Source organism: Eumetopias jubatus, unplaced genomic scaffold (assembly GCF_037043125.1).
Source record: "Eumetopias jubatus isolate StellerSeaLion01/CBP00866 unplaced genomic scaffold, mEumJub1_p1.0 scaffold_23, whole genome shotgun sequence".
Classification (NCBI taxonomy): domain Eukaryota; kingdom Metazoa; phylum Chordata; class Mammalia; order Carnivora; family Otariidae; genus Eumetopias; species Eumetopias jubatus.
The window spans coordinates 142,787-158,274 of NW_028274829.1; the positions used below are offsets into that span (position 1 = coordinate 142,787).

The following is a 15,488-nucleotide window of genomic DNA, read 5'->3' on the forward strand; positions in this document are numbered from 1 at the left end:
CGAGATCAGCATATTTCTTACAGAGAGCTGCCAGCTTCTCCTCTGGAGTTGAAAGAGTGTTTAAGGCTTGCATCAATAATAACACTTCTTTTCCTGATGGTCAATAAAAGAAAAAAAAAGTACCAGAAGGAAAAAATGAATCCAATCTGTAAATTCTACATAAATGTGATATTCAAATATTCAGATTATGATGTAAGGCTGTTAATCAGCTATAGAGTCACCAGTAAATCAGTGAAACTATGAGGAAGAGCCCCCCCCTGCCCCCCCATCAAATTTCTTCAGTTTACTAATGCCATTAGCAACTAGCTACTTGGCACTTAAGACAGTAAGCACACCACTTACTGAAAGTTTATAAACTCTTACTTATTCCATTGTATATATGGACCACATCTTCTTTATCCATTCATCTGTTGAAGGGCATCTCAGCTCTTTCCACAGTTTGGCTATTGCTGACATGCCTGCTATGAACATTGGGGTGCATATGGCCCTTCTTTTCACTACATCTGTGTCTTTGGGGTAAATACCCAGGAATGCAATTCCTGGGTCATAGGGTAGCTCTATTTTTAAATTTTTGAGGAACCTCCACACTGTTTTCCAAAGGGGCTGTACCAACTTCCATTCCCACCAACAGAAGAGGGTTCCCCTTTCTCCACAACCTCTCCAACATTTGTTGTTTCTTTCCCTGTCCATTTTTGCGATTCTAACTGGTGTGAGGTGGTATCTCAATGTGGTTTTGATTTGAATTTCCCTGATGGCTAATGACGATAAACATTTTTTTCATGTGTCCGTTAGCCACTTTTCTTCAGAGACGTGTCTTTTCCTATCTTCTGCCCATTTTCTGACTTGATTATTTGTCTTTTGGGTGCCGAGTTTGAGAAGTTCTTTATAGATCTTGGATACCAGCCCTCTATCTGTAGTGTCATTTGCAAATACCCAACTTTTACATCAACTTGGATGGGACTGGAGGAGATTATGCTAAGTGAAATAAGTCAAGCAGAGAAAGTCAATTATCATATGGTTTCACTTATTTGTGGAACATAAGAACAGCACGGAAGACATTAGGAGTAGGAAGGGAAAAATGAAGGTAGGGGGATCGGAGGGAGAGATGAACCATGAGAGACTATGGACTCTGAGAAACAAACAAGGTTTTAGAGGGGAAGGGGGAGTGGAGATTGGTTAGCCTGGTGATGGGTATTAAGGAGGGCACGTACCGCATGGAGCACTCGGTTTTTCGAAAACAATGGAACGTGGATCACCACATCAAAAACTAATGATGTATTGTACGGTGACGAATATAATAAAATTAAAACAAAACAAAACAAAAAACACCTCTTACTTAACTGCTGATTCCAAGGTAAAACATTTTACAAAGGGTGGGAATGTTTTCAAAACCTTCCCACTGGCCAAATACAAATACTGAAGGAAGCTTAAGACTATTCAGCTAGCACACTCTGCCTATCGAAAACACACAAAATCCACTGTGACCAACAACTTTTCCAAGGACCAATTTGAGTTATAATTGTTTTCAGGTGATTTACCAACCATATTCTGGGTGTTAACCAACTTTAGGTTCAAGAAAACAAAGTCGAATAATTCGTTCTTCCCTCAGGGAAAAGAATTTTAAAAGAACACTTTTAAGGGCGCCTGAGTGGCTCAGTTGGTTAAGCGACTGCCTTTGGCTCAGGTCATGATCCTGGCGTCCCGGGATCCAGGCCCACATCGGGCTCCCTGCTCAGCAGGGAGTCTGCTTCTCCCTCTGACCCTCTTCCCTCTCGTGCTCTCTATCTCTCATTCTCTCTCTCTCTCTCTCAAATAAATAAATAAAATCTTAAAAAAAAAGAATACTTTTAATAACTTTGGCAGGAAGAAGGATGTGGCTGAGATAAGTGCAGGCAAATGGTACTTCAAAGTAAGTGATAATGTTTCCTTTTTACCCTGAGGGTAGGTGCCTTTTTATTTTCTAAACTGTTCACTCTTGTATTTAGGTTATTTCATCTTAAGAATCTGAGGAAAACTTTCCTAGTTGGTATACACTTTACAAACTGCAATGCAAGGGGGGTAGGGAGGAAGAAACAGGTTGACGTCAAAAAAATACTTTGCTCAATGAAAATGAAAACACAACTCTACAAAACCTTTGCGCGAAGGTGAAGTATATAGCAATAGAGGCCTTTCTCAAGAAACAGGAAAAATCTGAAATACACAGCCTAACCTTACACCTAAAGGACCTGTAGAAAGAACAGCAATTAAAGCCTAAACCCAGCCGGAGAAAGCAAATAATAAAGAGTACAGCAGACATCAATGAAATAGAAGCCAAGAAAACAGTAGAACAGACCAATGAAAATAGGAGCTGGTTCTCTGTAAGAATTCCAAGACTGAAAAACCCCTAGCCAGATTTGTCAAAGAGAAGGGACCCAAATAAATAAAAACATAAGGGAAAGAGGAGCGATCACAACCAACACCGAAGAAATACAAACAATTATAAAAACATATTGTGAGCAACTATATGCCAACAAATTAGGCAATCTGGAAGAAATAAAGGGATGCATTCCTAGAAACGTATAAATTACCAAAAATGAAACAGGAAGAAATAAAAAACCTGGACAGACCCATAACCAGCAACAAAATTGAAGAACTAATCCAAAATCTCCCTAAAAAAGAATAGTCTAGGACCGGAGAGCCTCCCAGTGGAATTCTACCAAACATTAAGGAAGAATTAACACCTATTTTTCTTTTTTTTAAGATTTTATTTATTTACTTGACAGAGAGAGACACAGCGAGAGAGGGAACACAAGCTGGGGGAGTGGGGGAGGGAGAAGCAGGCTTCCCACGAGCAGGGAGCCCGACGCGGGGCTCGATCCCAGGACCCTGGGATCATGACCTGAGCCGAAGGCAGAGGCTTAACGACTGAGCCACCCAGGTGCCCCAACACCTATTTTTCTGAAGCTGTTTCAGAAAACAGAAATGGAAGGAAAATGTCCAACTCATTCTATGAGGCTGGAGTTACCCTGATCTCAAAAACAAAGACCCTCACCAAGAAAGGGAATTACAGACCAATATCCCTGATGAACAGGGATGCCAAAATTCTCACCATGATACCAGCCAATAGGATGCAACAGTACGTTAAGACGGTTACGCAACACAACCAAGTGAGATTTATTCCAGGGCTGCAAGGTTGATTCAACAGCCACAAGTCAATCAATGTAATACATCACATTAATAAAAGGATGGACAAGAACCATATGATCCTCTCAATTGATGCAGAAAAAGCATTTGACAAAATACAGCATCCTTTCTGGATTAAAACTCTCCACAGTGTAGGGACAGAGGGAACATATACCTCAATATCATAAAAGCCATCCATGAAAAGCCCACAGCAAATATCATTCTCAATGGGGAAAAAAAGAGCTTTTTCCCGAAGGTCAGGAACACGACAGGGATACCCACGCTCACCACTATTGTTTAACATAGTACTAGAAGTCCTAGCCTCAGTCAGACAGCAAAAAGAAATAAAGGGCATTCAAACTGGCAGAGAAGAAGTCAAACTCTCGCTCTTTGCAGGTGACATGATACTTTATGTGGAAAACCCAAAAGGCTCCACCCCAAAACTGCTAGAACTCATTCAGGAATTCAGCAATGTGGCAGGGTACAAAATCAATGCACAGAAATCAGTTGCACTGCTTTACACTAACAGTGTAACTGAAGAAAGAGAAACCAAGGATTCGATCCCATTTACAAATGCCCCCAAAACCACAAAATACCTAGGAATAAACCGAACCAAAGAGGTAAAAGATCTGTATTCTGAAAACTACAGAACAGTTGTGAAAGAAATTGAGGAAGACACAAAAGAGATGGGAAAACATTCCATGCTCATGGATTGGAAGAACAAATGATGTTAAAATGTCTATACCACCCAAAGCAATCTACACATTCAACGCAATCTCTATCAAAATACCACTAACATTTTTCACAGAACTGGAACAAACAATCCTAAAATTTGTATGGAACCTGAAAAGACCCCAAATCTCCAGGGGAATGTTTAAAAAGAAAAACAAAGCTAGGGGCGCATCAGGCTGACCAACTTTAAGCTCTATTACAAAGCTGTGATCACCAAGACAGCATGGTACTGGCACAAAAACAGACACATAGACGAACGGAACAGAATAGAGACTCCAGAAATGGACCCACAACTCTATGGTCAACCAATCTTCGACAAAGCAGGAAAAAATATCCAATGGGGAAAGACAGTCACTACAACAAATGGTGTTGGGAAAACTGGACAGCCACATGTGGGAGAATGAAACTGGACCTCTTCCCCCATACACAAAGATAAACTCAAAATGGATGAAAATCCTAAATGTGAGACAGCAATCCATCAAAATCCTAGAGGAGAACACAGGCAGCAACCTCTGTGACCTCGGTGACAGTAAATTTCGCTAGGCACGCCTCCAAAGGCAAGAGAAACAAAAGCAAGAATGAACTAATGGGACTTCATCAAGGCAAAAAGCTTCTGCACAGCAAAGGAAACAGTGAAAAAACCAAAAGAAAACCGAGAGATTGGGAGAAGATATTTGCAAATGTCTTATTAGATAAAGGGCTGGTATCCAAGACCTATGAAGAACTTATCAAACTCAACACCCAAAAACCAATCAACCCAGTCAAGAAATGGGCAGAAGATGTGAACAGACATTTCACCAAAGACTTACAAATGGCCAACAGACACATGAAAAACCACAATGAGATACCACTTCCATGGTCAGAATGGCTCAAATGAACAACCCAGGAAACAACAGATGTTGGTGAGGATGTGGAGAAAGGGCAACCCTCCTACTACACCGTTGGTGGGAATGCAAGCTGGTGCAGCCACTCTGCAAAACAGTTTGGAGGGTCCTCAAAAAGTTGAAAATAGAGCTACCATATGATCCAGCAATCGCACTACTAATTATTTACCCAAAGGATACAAAAATAGTGATCCAAAGGGGCACCTACACCCCAATGTTTATAGCAGCAATGTCCACAATAGCCAAACTATGCAAAGAGCCCAGATGTCCGTCGACAGATGAATGGATAAAGACATACAGCGGACTTTTACTCAGCCATCAAAAAGAATGAAATCTTACCATTTCCAAGGACATGGATGGAACTGCAGGGTACTATGCTAAGCGAAATAAGTCAGTCAGGGAAAGACAATTATCATATGATTTCACTCATATGTGGAATTTAAGTAACAAAACAGAGGATCATAGGGGAAGGGAAGGACAAATAAGACAAAAACAGAGATGGAATCAAACCGTAAGAGATGCTTAACTCTAGGAAACAAACTGAGGGCTGCTGGGGGCAAGGGAGGGGGAGGCAGGATGGGGTAACTGGGTGATGGGCACTAACCAGGACTTGTGATGGAATGAGCTCTGGGTGTTACATACAACTGATGTATCACTGAACTCTACCTCTGAAACTAATAATACACTATATGTTATTTAATTGAATTTAAATAACATAAAATAAAATACTTTGCACATAAAAGTTTCATTCTGAAACTGTTTCTCCTTGAGTTCAAGGACAAATAAAGAGGGAATGACAATTGGTTAAGTAACAGAACATTTAAAATGTAATTTTATGAAGATTTTAAACTGTAACCATTTACAACTATTTAAACAATCTTAACCTAAAGCCGCATTTTACATATATTGTCGAGGATGCCTAGTCTGAAGATACCTGTCTTGTTTGCAAGGAATTTTAAATACTACCCATATTCCTATAAATTTTAAAGTCATAAAGGATGGCAGAAAGTGGATTTAAAAAAATTCCAAGTTAGTGTCAGGTACAGAAATCACTCAATTCAAATACGGTAAATGTTGGTTCGAACAGGAATTTTTTTTTTAAAGATTTTATTCATTTATTTGACAGAGAGAGACACACAGTGAGAGTGGGAACACAAGCAGGGGGAGGGGGGAAGCAGGCCTTCCACTGAGCAGGGAGCCTGATGTGGGACTCGATTCCAGGGCCCTGGGACCATGACCTGAGCCGAAGGCAGACGCTTAATGACTGAGCCACCCAGGCGCCCCACGAACAGGAATTTTTAAAAATGAGAAGCAACCCCTAAAGCCAAAGTTAGGGTTTTAGATTTTATTCATGAAATTTAACATATCACATTCTTAGCCCTAAATTCTCAAACTACCAGAGCAGAAGGGAGAAAACGCACCGTGAAATCCAGTGTTACTAGCCTGCTTTCTAAGCCAGCAATAATGTATCATGCCAAATATTAGTAAATATTCTTTAAATAAATTGAGCAAAAACACAGTCTTCACAGTAATTGGTCCGATTACTTTACAGAACCAAAAGAAACAGGCCAAAGGAATAGTGCTTCTGCCAAATGGTCATAGACTTTTTCACACACAAAAAAATTTCTTGATTATTCAGGGAGAAATAACTCAGATCCTATAACTAAGGTCCCTATCTCGCCATTTTCCCCTTCTACATATAACTGACCACAGAGGTGTGTTTTAACCAAAACCACAACTACCTCGAAACTGGACAGGTTCTGTAATTGCCTGTGCCACAGAAAAGTTAGGTAAAATGAGCAGCATGTAAAAATGTCAAATTTTATGAGACATGAGATTTATTTATGAGATTATTACCTAAGGTTTTTTCTTTGTTCCTGTTGCACTCTGAATCTTGTTGACTATCAGAAGGATCTGTTCCAGCCTCTGGTCCAGAAGGATCCACTCTTGATTCTTGCATGCAGTGCACTGGGCTCACCAAATTCCTGTTCTTTGTTATAAAGTTACTGCCTTCACCCTCTTGCAAGGAATTCTTATAACTTGCGCCAGCACAATTTGAGTCTTGATGTTGAAGAATGTCATTTGATTGAGAGATACACGATATATCTGCTTTTAGTCCTAGCCTGCAAATTCTAGAGTCTTCCATTATGCCAATCATAAGCTAGAAAGAATGAGGAGAAAGAAAGGTCATGGAAGGGAAGCTCAATCAAATGAAATCAAGGGAGGGAACTACGCAGTACATAAAAATACAGTTTTCCATCCTACACTCTTTCTTCATGTCTAAATGTACGTTTTACTTTTTGTTATGTGGTACAATCAATAGGCACGTCATCATTTGACACTTTTTCATCCTTTCATAGTTGTTTACAAAATAACGATGCTGTTTAGAATGAAAGGAGGCAAAGAGTTAAAAAGGACTACCGTAACAGTGGAATAAGAAACTCCAAGGCCCTGTGCCTCCAAAAGTAGTATATACTGGCAGAATCCATCAGAAACAACTTTCGCAGAAACTCCTTCTGGAATTTTCTAAAAATGTACCCAGGAAATTAAAACTTCAACCCAAATGGAAGGCTTTAGTGAATAGAAAAGCTGCTGTTTTGCTCTAGGAGAGCACCGTGGGATTTAAAACAACCCACCTACCTTTCCTCACACTCTAACAACAGTGGCCGTAAAGATGGCAGCCCAGACTCTTAGTGCCAGAGGGAATAATACAGACATTATTTTCAAAGGATTCCCTCAACCTTTCTGGCAGCTCCCTGAGAAACCTGTGCAAGAGTTTGCCTTTGTTTCACTCTTGAGAGAGCTGCCCCAAGGTGGGGCAGCTTTCCAGGAAGCTCTGGATAAAAGCATTATAGGCACAAACATTGACTTCAACAGCTGGATTAAGGGACAACAATCAGGAAAAAGCAAGCAACAGAGGGGGAAAAAAAAACTGAGAGGAGAGAAATTGGAAAAGGAGATGATGATATGCTTTTAAAAGCTCTCACATCCCAAACTTATCTTTTATCTCCTCCTGGCCTTCAGTCTGGACTTCAAACAGAAGTGAAGGCTAACATTTGAAAGCAGAGTTATAAACACCCTGGTTATGCTGTTCAGAAGCAAGAAGAAACATTTCTTGCGTATCACGTGGATGGACCTACTCTCTCCTTCATGTCCTCTCATTTCTTCCTGTGTAACCTGACGTTAACCACCTTAAGGAGAAAGATGGTTAGGGTTGGGACCAAGGATTCCCCATCCCCAAATGAAACCAAAGGTCACACATACGCATCCTAGTATGTTGGCGCGCTGTGTAGAATTGAGGGACTCAAATTTTTAGGTCTCTGTTTGGAAACAGCTACCTAAATCACTGCCCCACCTGATTCTGTTTCACTAATGGCATCTGGGGCACACGTCACAGTGGACCTATGAAGTTAGACCAACCAGCTTTGGCCTTTATTCAATGTACTGTAGGTGCTGCCCCCAAATCTGAATGTATAGTATAGATTACTACACAAATACGTATATACATTAGATATGAAGTGTAATATGCTGCCAATGGGGATTCTCTCATTTGGGAAACCCACAAATAAGTACTTTGGGGGTCCGCAAACCCTAATGACTCTTTTATGTCACAAGTCTCTATGCTAAGGCAAGCAAAGAGCAGCCTCCCTCACACACCAGACATATCCTTTTGGAAAAGCACCGATTATCTTACCTCGGGGCTCTTGCAAACAGTTAACACCTAATGAATGAAACCCTCCTGAGTCTCTGGCCTAATACTCTTCTTTTGGGGTGGGTCAGCTCAGTTTATCAGACTAACCATGTAGGAAAGGCACAACAAACTTCATTTCTCAAACTGAAATGGTAGAGTCTAGAGTCAAGAATTTAGCCAGCAAAGTCTCATCTCAATGCTACACAAAGAAGTGTAGGGCATCATTTTGGAGATCTGTTGCCTAAAGCAAAGCCACTGGCCCAGTGGGATTCACAGAGGCTCTGCAAATGCCTTGTTCCTGTTTACTAGGGGATTCAGTTACAATGAAACTGAACAGTGTGCAGCTGGCTGCAGTGGCTGATTTGCCTCAACATAAATTATGAAGGACCAAGAATGTGTTAGTGGAGGGAATTGCTCTGACCTGTACTCCCTGATAAGCCTTATTACAGCCTCACGCTTTGGTGTTCAACTTAGAAAACTGTGGAGCAGTAGATGAATACAGTCGTAGATGAAAGACCTCCTCTTCAGCATCACAAAATGAGGAAATCAATCAAACCTACTAAATGAATCATCTGGGCTATTCATACAGATGCCCAAGGCAACTAAAATGAAGCCATGAAGCCACTGATCAAGCCTGCCCCACCCAGATTGCCACCGTTGCTACCTGAGTTACAGTCATTGCACTGATCATGACATTTGCACCACCATCAATGAAATTCAAAGAACCCTGACCATTCATAAACTGATGCTTCTTTCATTCCCCCAAAAGCAAAACCAAATCAATCCACATGGTACATTCTCCAGGTACAAAATGGGCCCTAGAGGAGTCAAACTTTGGTTCAGCTACCTGGATTCTCTTATGGGACTGACATGGTCCTATATCACAAGGATAATGACCACTTGTTCACTGCCCATGGGGTATCCCTCGGATGACAGCCCACACATGTCAAAGAGGTCTTCTGACCTCTGTACAGTCTATAAAACTTTCCCCATCCCCCAAGCACCTAACCTTTCTGGACAAAAGGACTGCTACACGTGAGGGATGACTGGACAAAAGGTGAAGTTGAATCTACTGGAAATACCAACCTTGTGGCAGTTACAAAATCTAGGTACTGAGTAACAGCTTAGACTGAGGAGTGTTGAGGGAGGAAAGTAATTAACTATCCTGTGTCTTTCAAAACTATTCCTGGAGACCTCCTCATAAAAAATATACTCTGGGGACACCTGGGTGGCTCAGTTGTTAAGCGTCTGCCTTCAGCTCAGGTCATGATCCCAAGGTGCTGGGATCGAGCCCCACATCGGGCTCCCTGCTCAGCAGGAAGCCTGCTTCTCCCTCTCCCACTCCCCCTGCTTGTGTTCCCTCTCTCACCGCCTTTCTGTCAAATAAATAAATAAAATCTTAAATATATATATATGTGTATATAACATATACATACAAATATATGTAACATACACACATAAATGTATATAACATACACATCTGCTGTGGCCTTCTCAAACTGTTGCAATGTCCTTGGATCTGGCTGGAAGCTACATTCCGCAGTGCCTCAGATCCAAGGACATTGCAACAGTTTGAGAAGACCACACCAGTGTGTGTGTGTGTGTGTGTGTGTGTGTGTGTGTGTGTGTGTGTGTGTGTGTGTGTGTGTGTGTGTGTTTATTTGACAGAGAGACAGCGATGGTAAGTTTATTGCCTTTTAAAGGGAAGCAGACCACACTAGTGTGTGTGTGTGTGTGTGTGTGTGTGTGTGTGTGTGTGTTTATTTATTTGACAGAGAGACAGTGATGGTAAGTTTATTGCCTTTTAAAGGGAAGCAGAAATGGATGTCCCAACTCCTGCATCCCCCAAATAAAACACTTATGTTAAGTGACTGAATGCCTTTCCTGCCCTCATTCCTCTAGTCATCACCAAGTCATTCCAGGGGTAAACAAATGTCATCCAGCTGATGTAATCGAGAGACAGGGCAAACTGGACAGAGTGGCCTCAGGCAGGCCTTTCAAAAAGGGGAGGAGGGCGTAATTTAATTACTCAACGGGAAATCGTAAGACTTCCAAGTTCTCCAGGGAGCTAAGCAGTAAAGCGCTCTAAACTTGCATCCGCTTGAGAACACAGATTTAAGTACTACTTGGGAAGCCCCAAAATCATAAAAACACTTTCTTTACAGATGTACAATAAGCACCTCTTCTTTCATGGAAGCTGTGCATTAACTTGCATCCCTCAAAAAAACTCTGTGTCTTCTCCCTGAGGGGTGGTCATAAGAGATCATCAACTGTTTAAGGAAACACAACTAGTACTCATGTAGCCCTTACACCTTTGGTTCCTTGCATGAAGTCACCAGAGGGCCAACTCATTCCACACATAACATGGGCTTATGCCCACACTGCAGGTAGTTTTGTCCCCACAATGGGAGCCACTCACTAACAAAAGGTAGTCTGCAATCTGTCCAAAACTTTAGTTGAAATGATCAATGACTGCCTGGTTTCAGGTGAGTCCGTTATTAGTAATGATAAATGTAATGATAATGATTAGTAATGATAAAACTGCCCTTCTTGTGGACCATTCATGAGCCACACTCCCAGCCAGTGGAAGGTCAACACGGAGCCTCAAGGAAGAAAACCAGCTGGTTTTCTGAGGTAGATCTGATAGATTATGAGACTTGTTCAGCCTGTTACATCTGGATCTCAGGGTAGGGCTGAAGTTAATTCTGCCACTTGGGCTCTTCCTGATGCTTGGAGTCCTGTTGATAGTATCCTATCAGATAAACTGAACAAATCTGGTCCTAGCAAAGGAGTTGTATACCCAAGGGAAAATTCACCAGAACCTATGACAGTATTTCTGCTTCTCCTGTGGACAGAGACGATGCCTTTCTTTCAGGCCATCTTTCCAAGGATGCCCATACAGCCAACAGCCTTGCAGGGTGGGTGGGAAAGAGAAATGGTGTCTATTTTGAAAGCAGTAAAACATATTTGTTTATTGGCATGTTTCCAATTGCTGCTATAATAAATTGCCACAGCTCAGTGGCTTATTTATTATCATCTTACATCCCCTTCTCAAGGGTCTATGGGAGGATCCATTCCCTTGCCTTTTATGGAGGCTAGCTCCTGGCTCTTCTTTCCATCTTCAAAGCCAGTAACAGCAAGACAAGCCTTATGCACAATGCCCACTCTCTCAGTCTGACTCCTGTCTTCCTCCTTCTGTTATAAAGATCCTTGCAATTTCACTGGGCCCATCCTGATAACCCCTCAAAATCCTAATCTATGCAAGCACATCTATACCAAATCCCTATGGCCAATAAGATAATTTACAGATCCCTGTTTAAGACATGGGCATCTTTGAGTCTGCCACATTCTAAAAGAGTCATCTTAGGATCCTAAGCTTAGGATTCCTCCTATGAAATGCAAACATCATCTGGTTCTCTTTACATCACCGTGCAGGAACTGAGGCTCAGGAAACAGGTGTGAATGTGGACACTTTGGTATATGTTATTGTAAAAACCTGGCTTTTGTCTTGACACTTCTCCCAGTACTCAAAAACTATGACAAAAAAAAAAATTAGTTTGTAAGTAAAATAACATCTCAGACCCTTCGTAGTTTCTAGTCACTGTGATTATTCAAATTTGGGTATGTGCCAGGCATTTTCTAGAAAATGAATGAAACAACCTCATAAGGATAAAGAACAGACAGTATCTGTTGCAATGGGAAAATTCAAACTTTGAAACGAAAATTAGAATTTTTGGAAAATTTCAGTCAGCCACCATGACTGGCAGCTTCCCAGTACATAAAGACTTTTATGATGAGACTGATCATGGTACCAACAACTATGATAGTCTAATATTTTGTAACAGCATTTGAAAGATCTACACAACTCAGTGATTCAATATTTTCCGCATGACAATGCATTACAAAATGACCCAAAGAGACAGGGCTGCATCTAAAGCATAAAACAGAGCATTGGATTTTTAAAAGGGCACATTAGAAAAAGTTCTAATAGGGTTTAAGATTCAATATTGGAGTCATCAGTGCTTTTTAAGTAATTTTTAAAGTAAAATTAAGTAACAGTTAAGTTATAAATAAAATCTTAAAAAAAAAAGTAATAGTTAAGTTAGAGAACTGTTGCCCTTGGGTGTAAACAAGGACACAGACAGGAAGACAGTAGAAAAAAAGACATTGTCGAAGAGGGATCCCTACCTTACATGTTATCAGGCAAACCCAACTTTAGGGAAAATGCCGTGGAACTGGGTAGGACAACAGGGAGAGGAGTACCAACCACTTCCTTCTCAATCAACTGTAACTTATAAATAAGACCTCCTTTTGTGAAGTGATCGGTGTTATCAAGCCAGGAAAATCCAAATAGGAGGTGATATAAAGCATTTTCCCTTGTATCTTCATTGCTCTGGCTTGCTCTGATTAAACATCCGCAACATGATTAGGAACTACGTCACCTAAGGAAGTTTTGCTGTTTTTTTGTGTTTGTTTTTTAAACTGGATGTGTTATCCAGATACTACTACTTTACAAAATTAAGCTTATACTAGAGGGAGAAACATGACTGAAAATGATGAAGCAGGGTTTCTAAAAACCCATTCTTCCTACACTAAAGCAAAGATTAAGCTCCAAAAACACAACGAAAAAATTTAATTTTTTGAAACTCTGGAATATAATCAAAATTTACAACAACCACAGACAGGCTAAATGAAGAAAGAATACTACATTTCAGTAAAGGGACATTGTGGCTTTCTAACTACCTGCCTAGTAGCCTGGAAGTAGCTAGCATTCCTGGTGTGACTTGCTGGTTGCCAGGGTGGGTAACAGAAACTCTTAAGAGCCCTGATGATGGATTTTGACCTACATGGCAGCTCCCAAGGAGTCTTTGTTTTGCCAGCCTTAGAACTCTCTCAGACTGGTGTGGCCTCCTAGTATCAAAGTTGAAGTTAACAGCTGCAGCTACTGTTCTGGCTAAGAATAACAGGTAAGGCAAACAGCCTAGAAATGAGAAGGTTGAGAAAGAAGATACATGGAACAGAGCTTTGAAAAAGCTCCAGGTATACCAGGGAATCTAGAAGACCACACATATGAAAGGGCAGGGTACATGCTCAGAAAAGACCTCAAAGACCCTACACTTTACATCTTGCTATATTCAAGGTGGAAGTACATGCAAATTTTAAATGGCCTGGCTAAGCGCTAAGGAGTTCCCCAAACAGAACCCATTTGCAAAGACTGAGTTTGTTTTTTTGGTGTTCCCCGTTCTCAAGGAAATCTCTTTCAAGTCACTAGCTGACCTCTAAGCTAAAAGAAGAGACTTCCAAAGCCATACAAAGCATATGTTATTTTTACAAAACTCCTACTAGCCAAAGCATAAAAAGTTACTAAACAACTACAACCCCTCATAAGCAGCAACCAGGAACCCAACGGAGTAGGGGGAAGAAATCTGGCTTCCAGAGTTCAGTGTTCACCACGGCACACCTCGTACTCATTGCCTTCTCTTGACCAAACTTTAGTCAAGTTTCTCTCCTTCCCTCAGGTCCCTGAATTTGGGCTTACCCCTGAGTGAGCACTAAAATACAGATTATGCCCCCTTAATGAAGAGGTCATCCCAAGGAAGAGCTGTGACACATTTCCTATTATGCTGTCGGCTCATTCTTTCCTTGCTCAGTTTCCTCTTATAAAGTTTCTACTAGTCCTGCTTACCCTACCCCTTCCAATCAAAGAAAAATCATTCTGATTCTGAAATACTTTCAGATTTCTAAAATCAGAATGTTCTCCCTATTGCTGTACTGTCCTTGAATAAGGTGTCTTATCAAATCACAGTTTGTTTTTGTTTGACAACATTATAACATTCACAACATTTACTTGCCAACAGAAAAATTACAAATTATGCAAAGAAACATGGAAAGATGGGCAAATTACAGGTATGAAATTAAGAGAAAATGTCCCTGAGCAAACCCTGGTATAGAACTAATTCGGAGTACATGTTGAACCAAGTGTTGTAACTATGCTCGAAAAGTTAAACTAAAAAAATAAAACTTAAACAAAGCACTAAATCAGGGAAATGATATATGAACAAAATAACAGCATCAGTAAAGAGAAATTATTTAAAGAAAGAACCAAATAGAAACCCCAGAGCTGAACACTACAGTAACTGTAAAAGCAAAATCCATTAAAGAGAGAGGTTCAATAGCAGAGCTCAGCAGGCAGCAGAATCAGCAAACTGGAAGTTAGGTCAACTGAAATTAGTCCGAGAAACAGAAAGAAGAATGAACACAGTCAGGAGCACTTAAGAGACTTCTAGGATACCGGGAAGCATACCAGTATACACACAATGAGAGTTAAAGGGGAAGTGAAAGAGAAAGATGCCAAAAAAAAAATTTTTTTTTAGAAGAAATAGCCAAAAAAATTCTCACATTTGAGGAACACCATTCATCTACACATCCAATGAACTAAAAGAACTTTAGATATGATAAACTCAAAGTCTATCCTTCAAAACAAAGAGATATTTTAATCTCTAGATAAACAAAAGCTGAAGATGGTGACAAATGGTAACGAGATTAAGCATATGATCATTTCGTTAACGTGCTCAAATGTTGAATAATTTTGTTGTACACCTGAAAACAATATTGTATGTCAACCACACTCCATAAAAAAATAAAATAACAAATTTAACAAAAGAGCAACCCCCCCCCCCCAACTAGCCATAGCATGAAAAGTTACTAAACAACTACAACCCCTTATAAGCAGCAACCAGGAACCCTAGGGAGTAGGGGCAGAATCTGGCTTCCAGAGTTCAGTGCTGATGTCTGTTCATTTCAAAAAATGAAAATGACAATCCTGAGACAGAAATGAAAGGATATCACTCAGCAACTCAAAGCCATACAAAGAAATAAACAATAGTAAACATAGCTACATAAGACAGCCATTATTATTACATTATTGGTTTTATCTCCTTTTTTCTCTCCATGATTAAAAGATAAATTACAAACATTAATAAAACTATTTCATCTATAAAGATATAGTCTAAGACACT

General features: G+C 40.4%; 1 protein-coding gene across 1 annotated transcript in view; it reads right to left on the reverse strand.

Annotated features, from left to right (window-relative positions):
* LOC148162044 (gamma-taxilin-like) overlaps positions 1–15,488 on the reverse strand; it is a 50,434-nt gene that overhangs the window by 31,809 nt on the left and 3,137 nt on the right. Inside the window, 2 exon segments of the mRNA XM_088020309.1 lie at positions 2–93; positions 6,636–6,939. Of these exon segments, the coding sequence (XP_087876435.1) occupies positions 2–93; positions 6,636–6,936 (393 nt within the window). The 5' untranslated portion in view covers positions 6,937–6,939.